The sequence below is a fragment of the Pteropus alecto genome, unplaced genomic scaffold (genome assembly GCF_000325575.1).
Source record: "Pteropus alecto unplaced genomic scaffold, ASM32557v1 scaffold61, whole genome shotgun sequence".
Lineage (NCBI taxonomy): Eukaryota > Metazoa > Chordata > Mammalia > Chiroptera > Pteropodidae > Pteropus > Pteropus alecto.
Window position 1 is genome coordinate 13,907,789 of NW_006434835.1, and position 17,989 is coordinate 13,925,777.

The 17,989-nt window shown below is 54.1% G+C and overlaps 1 protein-coding gene across 1 annotated transcript in view; it reads left to right on the forward strand.

Moving 5' to 3' along the window:
• KLHL29 (kelch like family member 29) overlaps positions 1–17,989 on the forward strand; it is a 203,321-nt gene that overhangs the window by 169,628 nt on the left and 15,704 nt on the right. The window contains exon 5 of the mRNA XM_006910266.3: positions 14,535–14,673. Coding sequence (XP_006910328.1) covers positions 14,535–14,673 — 139 coding nt within the window. The remainder of the gene's footprint in view (positions 1–14,534; positions 14,674–17,989) is intronic.

A 17,989-nucleotide genomic window follows, 5' to 3' on the forward strand; every position in this document is an offset into this window, starting at 1 on the left:
GAGGTCATGATCACCTGTGTCAATAACGGGGACACCCTGCCCAGGATTTTCACCAAGAAATCATAGGCAGCTTCTTGGGGGGGGGTGAGTTATTTGCAAGGACCACAAGAATAATTTGCATAAACATGTATGGAAGTATGTATTTATTTGCATTCATTTGCATAAATTGCTGGCGCTTCGAGCTGTCCTTCCTTAATTCTATTTTTTCCAGTAAATTTCTTTGAGCTCTGAGTGCAGATCTGGACACTTGGGTACTAAAAACAAAAATAACAACAGTACTGAGACCTGGGCTTGAGATCAAAACTTTGGTGCACATTAAGATTTCCTGGGGCGCTTTTAGAAATCCTAGTGCCTAGATCATCCCCCATGTCACTCAATCAGAAACTTTGGGGGTGAGACCTGGACAGCAGTATTTTTTGAAGCTTCCAGGTGAGTCTGATGCACAGGCCAAGGTTGAGAACTGATGCCCTAAACAGGGCAGGCCCATGTCAGATCAAACTAGCCTCGGCCTCCAGCTAGAGACTGGGCACCGGACATCGCCTCCCTCCTATGTCCAAGACGCTCAAAACTTGACTTTAGTGAGTGAGGTGAAGTGCCAAGGCCATACCACACACAGTGGGCTCTCAGTCAAAGGTCACCACGCTCTTCTCCAACATCCCCATCATACACAGCGTCATCCCATGCAGAACTAGAGCCATCTGGAGACTTGGCTGCTCATCCTGACCCTGCCACCCAGGTCTCCCCGGGTTCTGCCTCGGCCTCCAACCAGCCCTTAAGAGTAGTGAGCACTCCAGGGCGGGACCCGAGGTCTGTTCTGGATGAGATGTGGTCCTTTCTTCTTCCGAATGATTCCCAGGCTGATGTTTCCATGCCTGGGAAGTATGCCCCTGTGACGAGAACACCCCATGTTTCAGGACGAGCCCACCCAGCCCTGCCTGCCTCCCTCAGCGTCTCTCTGCAGGCTGGGGGAGAGCCAAGCCTGGGGTTTGCACGCTTTTTCCCTGCCTGGTGGGTGCTGCCTGGGGGAAGAATTGTGCTGGAGATCTGGGAACGCCTAACGCCCCCCACTGTGGTGGTTTCCCAGGGCTCTGCCCTTGGCAGCTTCCCACTCCGGCTGCTTGATGCTGTCACTGCACTTGTCCACCCACCCACTGCCCCAGACTCGAGAGTCGCTGGTCCCTCTGTGCCCTCCTGCTCTGTGCCTCTGCTGGTGCCATGAACTCTGGGGGCGGCCCTTTGTCCATGTCTTTCTGCTCAAATCCTGTCCGTCGAGACCCAGCTCAGTGCCTCCTATTTCCAGACCCCTTCTCCAACCCAGCAGCTACTCATTCTTTCCTTCTCTCACTCATTCAAACATTACCTGAAACCTTTTCGAGGCCAGAAGCTGTGTCAGACACTGGGGTCCAGAGACCAGTCCGATCCCAGATCTGCTTTTGAGAGCTTTTCTGAGCAGTGACCGAAGTCCACTACTTCCCCCTCGCCAGCCCCTACCAGAGAAATGAAGATCTCCTGTCTCCTCCTGCTGTGTGGAATATCGCATTGAGAGATGCTGCTCATGGCAGACAATACAGGTCTTGCTAACAGGAGACAGTCACAACCTCACCTTGGCCTGCAGAGAATGAGAAAAGCAGGGAAGCGTTGGTTTCAGAACCTTCAGGAGGCAAAGGGAAGCAGACGAGAGCTGAGGGGGAAGCTTCTGGTGGCAGCCAGGTGGCCCAGCCCACTCCTTTCCTGAATGTTCCTTTGCTATCACATGTGCAGTCATTCCTGGGGCTTCGGGGAGGCCCATGGCTTGGTTTGCAGACCCTCCAAGCCCCAGGTCAGCTGTGCTGGGGAAAGGCTTCTCCTCAGCCTGACCCAGGGCCTGACTGCAGCTCTCTGGGGACCAGGCATCGCTACCCACTCTCATCCCATGGAGACCCCCTTACCTCCACCCACCAGAAGCAACACTCACCCCAAGAGAGAGTCAGCCTGGGCCACCACCATAGAGCTGTAGAAGCTCCAGGGAACTTGGAGGTGGCTTCTGTTCCTAAAAGAAGCTGTGGAATGAAATGGACACCATTATTCACCTTTGAAGCAGAGCTGGGCAGGAAAGCCCCAGCCCACAGTGGCAGGGACAGCTCCCGGGTCAGGCCCAGCATTGTCTTCCCTATCCCTGGGCCCCAGGATGGAGTCTATGGCCGGTGCCAAGGACGACCATCTGACTGTGGGTCAGATTCTGTGTCGTCACAGGAGGCTGCACACCAGCGGGGACTCCAGGGCGCCGAGGCTTAGAAGAATGCTTTGCTTTCTTGTGCCTTTTGGTCAAAGCTGTTCACTCAATCAGCAGATACCCTCCTCACCCCTCCCACTGCTCAGCTGAGGGGCCCTGCCCCGAGCAACCCACAGTTCCAGGGCCTGACAGAGAAAATCACCTTGACAGAGTGGTGAGCCCAGTGCAGAGCGTGGGACCAGAGGGCAGCATTTGAACCTGGTCTCACGGGATGGGGAGATGTTTTCTGGATGTGGAAAAGGAGCATATTCCAGACAAAGGGAATGGCCGACACAAAAAGCAGCCTGGCTGCTGGCCCTTCACATTCTCACCACACCTTTCACGTCCCCGCACAGTAATCGTCCCCCGGTGAGTGTGTAATTGCACGTCACCCAGAGAAAGCTCACGAGGAGGGGCAGAGAGACAGGCAGCTGGGCGACATTATCTCTTCCGCACGTGCACACAGTGGTGCTCCGTGGGTTTAGGGTGGCCGTGCTGGACATGGCCTGGTGGGAGAGACGAGGGTGAGGCTCAGCCTCTCGGCTTTCGTGTCCGTGCTGGTGGTGGAGCTGCCCCACGCGCCCACCCCCAGGCGGCCTCTGCGCATGGTGGCAGTGCCCGCAGCCTCCACGCAGAACAGATGGGCCCCACAATCCGGGGCTGCAGCCTAGACACACGCCTGGCCCAGCCCGTGCGGGGCGGCTCCTCCTGGGTCATTACTGCCCATGAGAGTTTGTAAAAACAGTAGTCTGGCTTTATTATAGAGTCTAAGAGGTTCAGCTTCTCAAGAAAAATAGACTGTCAGGCTAAATACATGTGGGAAAGTGACCGGGCAGAGAGGGGTATCATTAAAGGCGGCAGCTCAGCTGAAATAATAGGAACAGTGTGAAAGGTCCCAGGCGGGGAAACCAATCCGGAAGGGGAAGGAGCACGGGCCCGCGTGCCCGAACGCTCCCGTCCTTCCCGCATCAGGATCTGGGACAGGAATGTCAGTGCTTGGAGCCCAGCACCTGCAGGCCACCCCAAGACCCCACCTCTGGGTGCCGGAGACTGCGCTGGGCCCTGGGAACATGGGGAGTGAAAGATGGCATCTCTAACCTACCAGGGCCCGCGGTCTAACCAGAGACAGAATGCGGCCAGGAAAGATCGCACACGGAGCACAGGGGAAAAGCCTGAGCTGGAAGACAGGTGGTGGAATAGGAGGGGAAAGGTGAGGCAGGGATGTCGGGGGGACCCACCTGTTGACCTTTCCAGGGACCTTCTGGGACCAGGCTTGAGTGCCTCCTCTATAGGCTGGTATGCGCCGAGGACCACCCTGGCCAGTGTGACCAGCAGGGCAGGTGTAGACACGATGGCTGGCAGAGGAGGGCATGGAGATAGTGGGCCTGGCTCCCCCTACCCCCGGTGGCCCTCTAAGGCTTAGTAGGATTTTCTAATCTTCCTAAAATGATCGTGGCGATCACTTGCATGATGGTTAAAGACCATTTGCAATACGAAAATTTAAAATGATGCTTAGGGTTTCTGCAATGACCGGAGGCACTGTGCTGCCTCAGAGCTGACCCCGGCCAGGCCTGGCAGAGAGGATAGGCACAGGGAGACGTCCCCTCCTGGGAAACTGTAGAGGGCAGGAGTGAGACAAAGAGGGGTCCTTATCCCACCCCCAAACACACGCACGCATGCACGCACGCACGCACACGCACGCACGCACGCGCACACGCGCACGCACGCGCACACGCGCACGCACATGCACGCACGCAGGTCACAGGCCCTTCGCTCCTCCCTGCCCCCTCACCCCAAGCCCCCTGGACCGCCAGGTCTCCCCTGCGGTGGGATTTGCAGTGCTCTGAGCTGCCATTAGCCCTGGCGTCTGGGGTTTCCGTTTCACTTCCCTCTTTACCTGGGTAACTGAACTGATTGTACTCCCAGCTCTGGTTCACTAATTCTTGCAAATCCTTTAAAACTATCGATTTATGTTCTGGGACTGTGGCTCTTGGAATTCTTCAGAAATACTGGCTTTCGCTGAAGCAGGTGGGGGAGGGCTGCGTTTCGCCGTCGTATCTTCTGTCTGTTCCCCCTTCTTCTCCTCCTCCTCCCCAGCACCTCCTCCCACCCTTCCTGGGGCAGGCAGCTGACAGTCCTAAAGCCCTAGCTGGATGGACCTTTGAGGGATTAAGTCTCCAGGAAGCTTACGGCAAAGCAAAGTTCTGCAGGATGTGCATGGGAGAGTTTAGGCTGTGGGGTCGTCTGTGGTTGTTGGGCACGTTGCCCAGCTTTGGGGTACCATTTCCTCTTCCGGGACCTGTTGCTCTCTTATTTCCAAAGCAAGTTCTCCTCTTGGGTCTGCAGTGCTGGGTGCCGAAGCCAGCTCCTTCTCATCCCCACATAAACCGCTGTCTCACCCAGATCTCCCAGAAACCTGGGTGGAAGGCAGGTCAGCCAGGGCCTCTGGAGAGAGAACAAGGGTGGTCATGTTGGCCAGTTGGAGGTGAGGAGCTCAGCTCCTCTGGGAATCCAGGGCTGTGAAGGAGGGGCCCAGGGCTCCCTGTGGGCCACCCCCGCCATGGGCTGCCCACTGGCCAGGAATGGAGGGTAGAGAGCACCCTCCACTTTCCTTTCCAAATGAAGAACCCATGTGTGCGTAATGGCGCATTGTCAGGCTCGGCACCTGGAGCCCCATCTTCTCCACCTGGGGCTCGGCTGTGTTGGGGGGCGTGGTAGCTGCCGCCAGCTCCCGACTGTGCTTTTGCTGAGCTCTGCCTCCCAGGAGAAGATGTCTAGAGTTTATACTTGCTTGGGGGCACTTGCGGTACTGCTGAACTCAAGACACATCTTTATTCTCATTCTCTGCCAAGAGCTGGCTAGAGTCTCACATGTATTTGGAAATCTGACGTCTTGCCCCTAAAATAATGAATGGTGAAATAGAAAACTGTAGAATGTACAAAGCCAAGGACAGAGTGCAGGCCAGTGGCCCGTCATCATAGAGTCAAAGGGCCTCTACTGACAGCCCGAGGACCCATCAATGTAGGGGATACATCCACCGATGATAAAGGGGTGAGAAGTGGCAGCCAGCACCTGGCTTCTGAAGGCCGTGCCCCAGGCTCAGCCCAGAGGTAGGCAACACAGGGTGCAGAAGACAAAGACAGCACTCAGAAACTCTTCCCATTGTTCCCCAGCACCCCCTGGACTCTGGAAGCTCAGAGTCCCCTTCCACCGTCCTCCAGGCTCTGGGCTGGGCTCATCCCCCCTGCTCACCTGCCTTACCAGCAGCAGCCCCTCTGATCAGGGTCTTGCTACCTCTGGACATTTGCCCTGCCTCCATCCCACCCCTCTGTGCCCCAGGCAACCTTTTCTAAATTTCTTTTCCAGGCCTACAATCTATAGATTCCTTAACATAGCTTATCAGTCCTGTCACAGAGGATAAGTAACACCCATTTGATGGATAAGCAAATGGCCAGACAGAAAAAGGTGGCTGCAGTTCCCAGAACTCAGGATCTCAGAGCCTTGCTCTGGGGGGAATGTCCGCACCTCGGCCTCATTCAGCTGTGGACTCAGTAGCACCTAGAGCTCTCTAAGGTGCTGAACTTGGCTCTTGCACTTGCCGCCAGCTCTCTGTTCTGACTTCTTGACTCCAGTCCCTCCAGTCAAGAACCACCCCCACCTTCCAAGCGCCCTCCCTCCAATGGAAAGAAGTAGTAAAGCTAACTGTGCTGTAGATAGAACACAGCTTCATGGAGGCACAAGGCATGGTGAGGAGCCAGAGGTAAAAGTGAGCTCCCCACCCCCAACCCCAGACATCAGATTCAACTCTGTGCCTGGGACCAGACACAAGTCTCATTCTCTCCTGGTCCCGAGGCCAAGTTCTAGCCCCTGGCAGGGGCACCTGCATCACAGAGGGGCTGCAGGACCATCTTCCCTCCAAAACCTCTGACGCCTGGCTGCTCCCAGCCCCTCTGCCTTGGCCTCCCACCCGGCCCCTCCAAAGCCCTCCTTCAGGCTTCTGCTCCCCACAGAGCTCTTCAGGTCCCAACTCACTCACTCGGAGGTTTAATTCACTAAACGTCTGCCCTCCCCGGCTCCGGCACACAACCCTAGAGCCCCATCTCCCTGCAGAGCTCTCTGCGCACTGGTCTTGACCTCATTTCTTATCCACCTCTCCCAAGCCCTGGCCGTCTCCTGAGATCTCTCAGCCCTGAGCCCACCTTGAAATTTGCATCTTCTCCTGCTCAGAGTATTTCTGTCACCCCCTCAGCCTCCATCCTCTGAACAGAGGAGGGAGCCAGGTGGAAGCTTCTTTATCGGGGGCAGGAAGTACTAACAGGGGCTAGTGTCACCCTCGCCAGGGCGCTTCCCTCCAACTACAGCCTCAGAGTTGCCCAGTGGCCTTGCTTGCATAGCCAAGGGTCTTCCCCCAGCTCTGCAGTGACCACCTTCTGGTCAGGCTCCTTGAGCTGGTGCTGGGGTCTTAACGCTCTGCCTCCTGCCCTCCCACATCAAAGGCCATTCTTTTTGACTCCTACTCTGCCACCACAAGGCGAGAGCTGTCAGTGAAGGTGACTAGTTATTGGCTTGTGTTTGGGCAGCTGGGAACCCGGAGAATTGAGAAGGCCACATATCTCTGGCCACTGCATGTGAAGGTCCCTATTCTGCAGAGTTGCTCCAAGGCCTCCAGGCTGCACCTGTGCTCAGCAGAGCTGTGAGGTGTGGTCAGTCTTTCCCAGGAGGGCCACTGAGGGCTTTTCAAAGCCACTGGAGCTGAATGGAATAGATAAATCCCAGGGAGGACCTAGACAGTGAATTTAACAACGCTTCAGCAGCCACAGGTTGCCATACAAATTGTGAGGTCATCATCGTTGTTATTGATGCTAGTGTCTCCTGAAGTTGGAGAGGGCTCGATTTTTGCATTCTTTCCATCCAATTCCATACAACTGTGACATTTCAAATGGTCCTTTTGATCATCTTTTGGGGAAGTTATTCTTACTACCAAGAACACATCTCCATCTGGCCTGTAACCCACTCTGAATTCCAATCAGAAAGGAACTTTTTGTGGAAAACATGGTGCCAGGTGCTCAGGGGGGCCAGAGAAACAAGGTTTCCAGGAGATTACAGCCTACAAAGGAGACAGACAGACGGACAGACAGACATTCCTCTGAAAATAGGCAGCCAGCGATCTCTACTGCAATTAAGGAACCAACAAGGTCTCGTGGGACCACAGGAGAGGTCTGTGAGCAGAAGCTCAGTAAGAGTTCTCTTAGGATGGGATTTATGCCGAGACTTAAAGGATGGATGGGCCCTGAGAAACATGCAGGGGAAGGCTTGGTCAGAGGGCAGAAGAAGAAACTACCAACGTGAAAGAACAGAGCATACGGGCCCGAACTTGGAAGTCTGAGGGGTGAGTGGAGATGTGAAACAGAGCGGGAAGCTATGCACGAAGGTACGAACAGGTCCCAGAAGTCTCTGGGAGCCAATGGCGAGGAGTTCAGGAGTCAGGGATCAGGTTCTCTTTGCGCAGCGGGGCCTCTAGATGAGGAAAGAGCCCGTACTCAAGACCATGGTGGAGTCATGGTAATTCCGTGGCTTGGTCTGGGTATCCGAGTCATGCTGCCTTTAACGAGCCCAGGCTGGCAGCTGCCTCTGGTCAGTCCTTGTGCCTAAGAGACAAGGAGCACAATCTCAGGGGGGAGTATAAGGGGAAGTTTCTGTTGGTTTTAAGAGGGTTTCGAACATTTTTAAGAAAAAAATTTATATGACTTATATCGTCTTGGAGGGCATGAGAATGTTCCAACTGAGAGGTAATCTTTAGTCTCACCCAGCAAACACGTATCAGGCACCCACTGGTGTGCAGCCCTAGTCAGGGGCTGTGGGTACAGAAAGGGCTTCGGTGCCAAATCTCACTCCTTAAGAAGTAGGTCTCGTTACCCAGCGTTGGACCCCTTGGCAAAGGCAGGTGGGTAAGGGCTGGTGACTGTTCTTAGGGCTTTCGTTCTCTTTCAGATCAATGGCAGGAATTTCCATTTGGACAATAGAGCAACCAGAGGTGTCCTCACTAAAACGCGAAGTCAGGCAAGAAATCCGAGTCTTTCACACTTCCCTTCTCTGGAAGACCCTGTTTCCTAGGAGGGTTTGCCCGTGGGGCTAGGACTGGGGTGACTTCCCAGTAGGGAACCCTCCCCTCTGACTCAGGCTAGACGTGTAGCTGTCCACAGGTGCTTTGATTTCATCTCCCCTGGAAGCTGGAGCCCAGCTGGGCTTCAAGGTTGATTCTGAGCCCAGTTCGGAAAAGGAGAAGGGGAGAGGTGTATAATCTGCTTGGTCAGTGGAGGGGAGAAGCGGGGGCAGCAGTCAGCTTAGGGGCCCATCCCCTCCGCTCAGAGTCCTCCCTGACCAGCTGCGGCCCCGCCGAGCAGCAGCAGCAGGAGGGCCTGTTTGTGGTGAGCCACCCTTTGTCTCCACAGTGTGTGCACGCATCAGGCTCCTCCGCTTCTGGGTGAATGACACCCTCTGGGTATGCACGACGCAGTCTTCGCTGGGCTTTCTCAGTATATTTCACGACTGCTCTGAGTTTATAATTTTTTCAGGCACTTCGTCAAATATGTGTCATAAATACCCATGGAATCAGAAGCATTTATCATCCAGCTGGGTTCTTACTTGAGCTCTGAGAAAAAATTATTTGGCCGCACAACCTTTCTGGGGGCTCTGATTTAATGGACTTCTCTGCTGCGAAGCCACTGAAATCCGTTGCCTTTTAATATTTGACATCGCTTCCTCTTTATTACCACCTCAGACAGCCTTCTAGCCCAGCTGGAACGAGCCCATTAGTCTCTGACAAATAACTTGTGTCGTTTGGTGAAAAATATGTGGAAGTTTGGCTTCGATTTCATCTCTAGTCTTGGTTCTATTTGTGGCCTCCCTTATCTCTAGACAAAGCATCCAGCCCCAGGCCAACTCTCTCGTGTCCCCTTTCCCTCCGAGGCCACTTGGTGCTGGGTCCACAAAGCCAGTTTACTCTGACCACATATGATGGGGTTTGAGACCAGCGTTTAGAGATGTCCATAACCGGGTGTTAAGAATTAGCCTCGTAGCAGTAGTATGCACAATAGCCAAAAGGGGGTAGGAACTCAAGTGTCTATCGACAGATGAATGGATAAGTAAAATGTGGTACATAAATACCATGGAATAATAGTCAGCCTTAAAAAGGAAGGGAATTTTTATATATGCTACAACATGGATGAGACTTGAAGACATTATGCTCAGTGAAATAAGCCAGTTACAAAAAAGACAAATATTGTATGATTCCACATACATGATGAGATGCCTAAAGCAGCCAAATTCACAGAGACAGAAAGCAGAATGGTGGTTGCCAGGAGCAGCAGGGAGAGAGGAAGGAGAAGTTGCTGTTTAATGGGTAGAATTTCAGTTTTACAAGATGAAAATAGTTCTAGAAATTGATTCACAACAGTGGAAATATACTTAACACTACTGAACTGTAACACTACTGAAAATGGTTCAGATGATAAATTTTACCACAGCTAAAAATATTAGAGAGAAAGTTCTCTCAGCACTTGAGTCCATCATTTCTTCATGCCTTTTATATCAATTGGTTCTTGCTGCATAACAAACAGGTCTAAGATTTTGCAGCCTAAAACGACAACCTCTTATTTAAGTCAAGGTTCTACTTTGCAGTTTGGATTGGGCTCAGCAACCTGGGTCAGGCTCGGCTGTTACTGGCGGGGGCTGGCTGGTTAAATGGTTCATCTCTGCTCCACGAGGTCTCTCAGCCTCCAACGGACGATCCCGGGTTTGTTCAGATGGTGGTGGTGGCAAAGCCTCTTGAGGCCTTGGCTTACACTCACGCAGTATACTTTCGGCCACATTCTATGGTCCCAAGTAAAGCACAAGGCCAGTGAAGACTTAAAGAGTGGGGGGGTGAACTCCACCCTTTGGTGGGAGGGGCCACAAAGAATACGTGCACTTCACCACACCTCCTATATATGTCAGGCCCTGCGCTAAGTGTTGAAGATAAAACTATAAACGAAACACGATTTTATTGTCCAGGAGGCAGACATGTAAATAAATCATTACGACACGTAGTATGCTCTCAAGAAGCAAGCACAGGATGCTAGGGGAGCATTTGAGAGAAGGGCGGAGGGCACAGGCCTGCGGAAATGCCTTAACTGGTGCTGAAGAAGAAAGCGCGATTAGCCAGAAGAAGAAGAGAGGCCGGAAGATCTGGGCAGAGGGGCGGAGAGATGAGAGAAGGCTTAGAACGGGGTCCTGCCTGGGTGAGCCTTCAGCGGGGCGTGAAGGGCGGGCCATGGAGTGGAGGAGCTTGGAGAAGTGGGAAGGAGGCATCACAGATGGCCTTGCTCCCCCCTGCTCAGCCTAGAAGGGTTTATTTAAGCAGAGGCTGATAGCTCGGTTGCTGCGTGGAGGTGCCTTGGAGGGAGAAAGGCCAGAAATAGGGAGACATCCTCGGAGGCTGTTGCAGTGACTCTGGGTGAAATAAGATGGGGACTCAAATAGGACACTGGCATGAATGGGGCCAGAAGAGAACGAATCCAGATTTCTAGGTGGTCAAAAAGGCGGGACTTGACATAGGGAGGGGTGGAGGAGGAGCCGGGGAAGCTGCCTAGTGAACAGGTGGGCCTATGATTTCTGCCAGGTGTGCAGCAAGGAGTAGTTCCTCGCAGAGGGGCAAGGCCAAGGGCATAGGGCAGCCACTTGGGTGGGCAAGCAAGCGCATGGGGTCCCAAAGACACAGGAGGGACATCCTACTCAAAGCTGAAAAAATCTACTCAAAGACCAGACAGCCAGCCAACAGAAAGGGATCCTGAGTCAAAGCTTTGCTCCCACTCGGTGGGATGGAGCCCAGCACCAACTTCTGCAGAGTGCTGGCGTGCTGCTGGAGGCCACTCTGATGCCCCAGGCCCGGCCTGGCTTCACCCCAAAGCCTGCAGACCACCTGACCTGGGAACAGGTGGCTGGCTAGAAGAATTCCCCAGGAGCGCACAGTCCCCCCAGACCCTCCGACATTAAGGGATGGTCCTTTGCCAAGACGGGAGTGGGCAGGAGGGCAGCTTGTGCCCAGAGCTGGTGCTGCCTTCTTCCTGTGGATCCTGGTGCCAAAATGCCACCTATCCGGCCGGGCACTCAGCCGGCAGCAGCAAGCACATTCAGATGGATCAATACTTTGCATGCGCTTGGGGCCCTGCTGTGAAAAGGAACCCCTGGTGAGCACTTCCATAAATTGAAAAATTCCTCTGAAACTGAAGAATCTTGCCCAACTATTAAATCCGGATTTCCGCAAAGTGGGCATAGAGAGCGCCTGCAGTTACCGACCTGGATCTCCAAGCGCCTCCCAGGTCCGCCCAGAATTCCCCAGGCAACAGGCATTCTTGTTGGGGCTGCAGGTGTCACCATTGCTGGGACCTTGGTTTGAAGTGTGATGAGCATGCTTCGGGCCCAGAAGGAGTGGCGTTTTGTATACCGCTGTGTTCTCCCAGCCCCGTGAGCGCAGTTAGCTCTGCAGATGCGTGCATCTGCATCTGTCACTCATGGCAGTGTAATGACCAGGGGGCAACAAGCAGCTGTCCTTGGCGTTTGAGGGAATTGAGCCCCTGAAAGCTGGGGCAACTGCACCCAGGGCCACATAGCCTATTATTGGCAAAGCTGGAATGAGAGCCAGCCTCCGGGCTTTGGTATTCCAGCCCAGAACTCCTTCCCTGCAGCACTGCTTCTCTCAAAGAGGTGACATCATCGGCCTGGCTCATGGCTTGGGAATGAATTCAGTTTGTGGCTCTTTTTGGAGACGATGCGCAAGTATAGCGTTTCTGCCTCAACCCAGCCTGACCCCGCAGGCTTTCCCAGAGCTGTCTCTCCATGCCCAGGCTAGGGGCTCACGCCGCAGGTGCCCACTGCCTCCCCTCCAGCCAAAGCCCCGGGCACCACCTCCTCTCTCCCTGTACCCCCAGTGTCCCACAGGCCTTAAACCCGACCCCAAAACTAAACTCAGCATCCCCGCCCTTCCCGATGTCCCTCAAGAAACCTGGAAGTGGTCCTCACACCTCCTCCCTCTACATGCCCGCCAGCACTGAGGGCCATAGCATCCACAGCCAGGATACTCACCTTTCTCTGTCTTTCTGTGACTGTTGTAGTTCAGGCCTTTGTCACTTCTCTCTTGGATCATGGCACTCTCACCACTAACAATAACATGGAGCCTACCACCCGTTCTTGGTGCCAGGCATGAGACTAACAGCTTTTAATTTTCAACAAAGAAGGAAATTGAGGCTTTGGGGACATAGATTAACTTTCCTAAGGTCGCACAGCTTGTGGGAAGCAGAGCTCAGGTTTTCCCGGATCTGGCTCTTTGGTCCAGCTCTCCACAGGAGGCTTTTCTGCTTCCACCGGTCACTCCCCAGCCTGCCTCTAAGGTGGCTGCCAGAGTGATTCATCTGAAACCCAAGTCTTTGTCACTCCCCTGCAGAGTCCCTGGTGGTTCCCCGGTGCCCACAGGGTTAAGCTCGAGCCCCCGCCCAAGGCTCTTGCTATCTGACTCCACCTGCCCACCGTGTATCTGCCTGGCAGGCACCTCCGTGCCCTCCACCTGGTGCTCTGTGCCCTGATGCTCACCTGAGCACCCTGTGAGCAGCCTTCTGGAGGCCCCAGCAGTGCTCACCCTACTACACACCCCTGCATGTGCCTCACTACAACTCCAGCTCAGCCTGATGTGGGGGTGGTGGGGTCAGCGTTTGGCACTGCCCACACACCTCAGTCCCCCCATGTGGAGTATGCTCCAGGACCCCCACCTTACTGTCTTCCTTGGTCATCAGCAGAGCCAGAGCCCAGTGTGTCCTCACAAATTGGGGCCCGCCTGACCTCAAAGTCCACAGGACTTTGCCCATCCCGGAGCCTGAGCATCTAATCTTCACCAGGCTAGGGAACAGAGCGGGAGCCTCCATCCCCATTTCACAGATGTAGAAACAGAGGCTCTGGGAGCGCAGGAGCTTCTCCACAGACATATAGGTGCCAGGGGCAGACCTGGGCTCAGTAGGGCGTCTTGGCAGACAGATGAAGCTGGCCTGTGTGGACGGAAATGAGTGGTCAGGCTGGAGCGGGGCACACTGGAGGGTTTAGCACAGACCTGGAGGGCTGAGGTGATGCAGGGGGCGGGGCTTAGGGGGCAGGGCTCAGTTCTGCAGATCGCCCTCTCCCATTCACATACTTCATAGGCCATTCCGGTCCTCTGGGCCTCTGATGTCCAGCTACCAGCAATGCTGAGGACAGGCTCTGTTCAAGAGTCCAGGGGACAGGCAGGCAAGGCGAAGGTTGTGGGAGCATTGGTCATCTGAAGTCCCTAACTATTGCAAATGAGTTTATATAAACTAAGCGGGGTAGCATTCAGGCTCTCCTCCTTCCCCTTTCTGAACCCTGAGGTGGGTCTGGGAGAAGTTTCTGACATCCCCAGGGGCGTGGTCCTGGGGCACTCTTTGTGCCAGCCCCAGGTGGCCAAGACACCAGGCAAAGGTAGGTGTGCATGAGGGTGGGACAGCCCCAGAGGCCACTGCCTGGGACCTGCTGGAGCTGTGTCCCGTGCTGAAGCCCCAGGCAAGGGTGGGAGTCCCAAATGACCCAGGAAGCAGGAGAAGGTGCAGACAATCCTGCCCTGGCTCGCTTCCCCCAGCAGTCCCCGAAGGAAGGAAGTGCTCCTCCCCCCACCCTCCTTTCAAGGGACCCCTCCCCAAGAAGCTCTCCTCAGCCGTGGCTGTGTCTAACATCAGGGACGCTGTTTTTGCAGGTTTTATGGTTTTTATTCCTTTGAACCATATCCAGCCCATCTTACATCACAATGCCATGCTTTACTTGGTATCAAACACATCGGCACTCATTGGCATTTGGAGAACTTGTTCCGTAGTGGTATAACGGTTTTTAGATGTCTGTGATAACGTATTCTCTGTTTCCAATTGTCACTATGGGACTCTTCTCCCCGGGCCTTTCAATTTCTGGGTTGTTTTTATTATTATTATTATTATTGTATTTGTTGGTTTTTTGGTTTTTTTTTTTTGCTTTCGAAAGTTGTTATTCCTTTGGTTATGTAGTCCTTCCCAGTTGCTGCTTGTTTATGCATTATGTTTGTGACTTCTTTTGACTGTCAGTGTTGAGCCAGTCTTGCCAAGAAACAGTATCAAGTATTTTCCTATTTCTCTACTTCTTGAAAAAAGAATTTTAATTAAAAAAAAAAAAAACTCTTAATGGGAACCTGGCCCTGTCTGTCTTCTCTGTTCTGCAGAAATGTTGAAGGAATTGAACCAGCAACGCAGAGCGAAAGCGTTTACAGACCTGAAAATTGTTGTTGAAGGCAGAGAGTTTGAAGTCCACCAAAATGTTCTAGCTTCCTGCAGCTTGTATTTCAAGGACCTGATTCAAAGGTTTGCCTTCCTTCCAGCTGTGGTCGGGTCTGTTCCTTTGTAGGACGCTTTTGTGTCGCTTTTCTCCTCCCCTCTCTTGCAGGTTCCTGAAGCGTGACTCCCTGTCACAGAGCCAGTAGCCATCTCTCCTCCTCCTCCTCCTCCTCCTCCTCCCCCGCCCCACAGTACCCTCTCACACACAGCCTCAGAGCAGCCACTGCCCCCGGCCCGCCCCACACAGCTTCGCTGGTCACCAGGAGCCTCTACCAGCAGTAGACGACACCCTGCCCCCACTCGAGGATCCTGCGTCCTCAGTGGCTCACAAGCCCTCCCTGAGATTAGGAGGCCTATAGACTCCACATTAAGGGACCACTGCACACTGCCCCCACTGGGCCAGCACGGGGTCCCCGGCACCATCATCACCGCTGTCGATGGTGAACTTAGTGCCAGGAAAGCACATCGATCACAAAATGAGGAGCATGAGGTGCCCAAGGGGCCACTTTTCCGCAGCCCAAGTCGGGGAGAAGAGACTTGTAGCCAAAGCCTCATTCATGCTGCATGTCTTGATACTTGTACACTGAGCCTAAACCAGCATTGTCTGAGCCCAGACCAGGTGTGTCCTAAACACGGTCTCTCTCAGCCTTTGCTCCCTCCCCATCTGCCCTCTGCCCCGGCTATTTCTACCTGAATGAGTCTTAATGGTGCATGAGCATCTTTTTTTTATTTTTCCATTATGTTGATTTTTTTAATTTGTCTGCTTCATACCCTTGCAAAGAAGTCAGGGGCCACCTTCTAGCTCCTTAGTGAGGGAGAGCAGCCGAGGGGGCCGGCCCAGGGTAACACTCCTGTCTCTCTCACCCATCAGCAGATTAATGCCGCTGCTCATTTTGCCTTGCAGCCTCTCCAGGGTGGACGCTGAGCCGGGACTGTGCTCCGAGTGGGAGGACAGGACCTCTGCTTGCTTCCCAATGCTGTGTTTGGACTTGCCAACTAACCCCAGAGTGACTGTGTTTTGTTTCAGGACGGCACACTGGCTGGCATCTCCTTTCCAATCCGTTGTGTCCTTTCACTTAGAGCTGAGCTGCCCGGCGTGCAAGCCCCGCCCAGCCGCGCTGGTCCCAGCCATGCAGCAAGGGGCAGGCTCTTTGTGACTTCCAGTCTCATGGACAGCTTGGGTCTCCCGCCCCTGCTGCTTGGGTTCTCTCTGTCCGAGCACAGCGGTCAGGGGCGTGCGCTCTGGGGTGAAGGGGCATGTCCAGTGGCTTCTTCGGGCCAAGGGAGGTCTTTGTGCTGCCACTCTTGGCAAATTCTAAAACTGGCAGTGATCAGCACCTGGTTGCTGAACTGTAGATGTGGCATCCTACGGCCTTGGTCCCTGCTCTAGACCAGCTGGAGAGCAACAGAGTGGGCAGGATGCAGGGGCAGGTTGGTTCTGAGTGATGGCCCAGCCTTAGGCTAGAAAGATGTGGGCAAGAGGAGCACAGGAGCCCTTCGACTGTCTCCTGAGACATTACATGTAAAGCCAAACTCACACACAACAGAAAAGAGGACACCACTGGGTGTGAACCCAAAGTAGTGAGAGCTTCTTGGACAGGCCAAAAAGAAGGAGGAGGAACATTCCAGGCAAGGATTGGGTTGCCTGGAATGTTCTACACTGCAGGGAATGTTCTAGAATGTTCAAGAACATTCTAGGCAAGGGATGGGTTGCCTGAAATAAAAAGTTGGGGACAGAGATAGTGATGAGCAGTGGGGAGGAAGAGATGGCCTTTTCAGAGGTGGGTGTGAGCTGGGGTGGGAGGGGCAGGCAGGCCCCGACTCTGGCGTAGGGCCCTAGGCTTAGTCTGAGGCTGTGGGGGCCATGAGGAGCAGTGAGGAGGGATGCTCATCCTAAGGTGAGAGAACTTGGGATGTGCCTTGGTGACCCTAACCAGAGAGGGTGGGTGGTGGGGCGAAGAGGCCGTCGCTGGAGGAGAGAGGGCACCCCCATGGGAGCTAGGAGACCTGGGTCCTACACCTGACTCTGCCACTTGTCCTGTGATTTCAGGCAAGTCACCTCCCCTCTCTCAGGCCTCAGGTTTTCTCATCTGTAAAACAGGAGGTTGGTTGAAACGATGTCCAGGTTTCCTTCCAGCTCCGACATCCCAGTGACAGTAAGGGACGGGCAGGCCAGCCCTGGAGAGCCTTCCCAAGTACGAGCACTAGGACGTGAGAAGGGAGAGGTCACAGGGAGGGAGGCAGGTCCACGGACCAATGTCAGGAGAGCAGGGGCAAGATGGCGAGTTGAGAGTTTTGTCTGTCACATATTAGCAGCCTGAAGGACACCTACGCAGAGGCACCTGCTAGGCAGCCAGACGAATGGAACCCAGAGAGGTCTGAAGTCTGGGGAGACGGGGCTAGGTCTTCAGGTACAGGGGGGTGCCTCAGGGAGGAGCCCAGAGGCGCCACTGTGATTGAAGATCAAAACGTTAGCTTGTAGCTATTTAAAATTTTTTATCTAAACATTTTTAAAGTTTTTAAAATTTTACTTCCACTGTCCTAACTACGAGCACATGCCACCGTTTCTGCCAATGGCTGCAAACGAATGCCTTCTGTGAGAGGGAAAGCAGACTCTCTCCGGGAAGATGATTTCCTTTCTGGCCCTGTAAAATCCTCGAGAATTTCACATTCTTAGAGGTCAGGGAGCAGCTGATGTTGTCACCGTGTCATTTCAGCCTCCTTGGGTCTGTGACCCTGGAGGCTTGATGTGCAGTAGTGGAATGGCCTAGCGGGGGGCATGTGGTTCTGCCCGCTGCGCCCCAGGCCGCGGCTCCCCTGGCCACCTGGTGGCACTAACAGTGAGCAAAGGGAGTACGGACGATCTGTGGGGCACGACGTCCTGGTCCTTATCTTCCTGACGGCCTAAGGTGAGCACTGTCAGGGCCACGTAACCCACCCTCTGCCGTCCCAGGACCTCTTCCCACCTCCAGCCTGGGGCAGGTGACGTGTTCGCCACTTTAGTCCCAGTGTGGACGGTCACTAGGAGCCACAGGACACACATGGGGTCCTACTGACTACTCCTCCCATTCACTACTCTGTGTCTAGCAAACAGGCAGGGGCCCCTCCTGGGTGCCCGGTCTCACCTGAAGAAATCCTAGACGAGGTGGGCTCTGCCCTCGCGGAGCCTACAGTCTGCTGGGGAGAGAGCAGGGCAGGTGGCAGAGTGGAACGACGCAGAGAGAGAGGTTTAACACATCCAAGAATTATGCAGAAATGGGAGCCACAGGGAGAGCCACGACAGATCTCGACAGAAAGGATTGTGGGAAATCAAAGTTTAAAAAAAAAAAAAGAGGGAAGATTT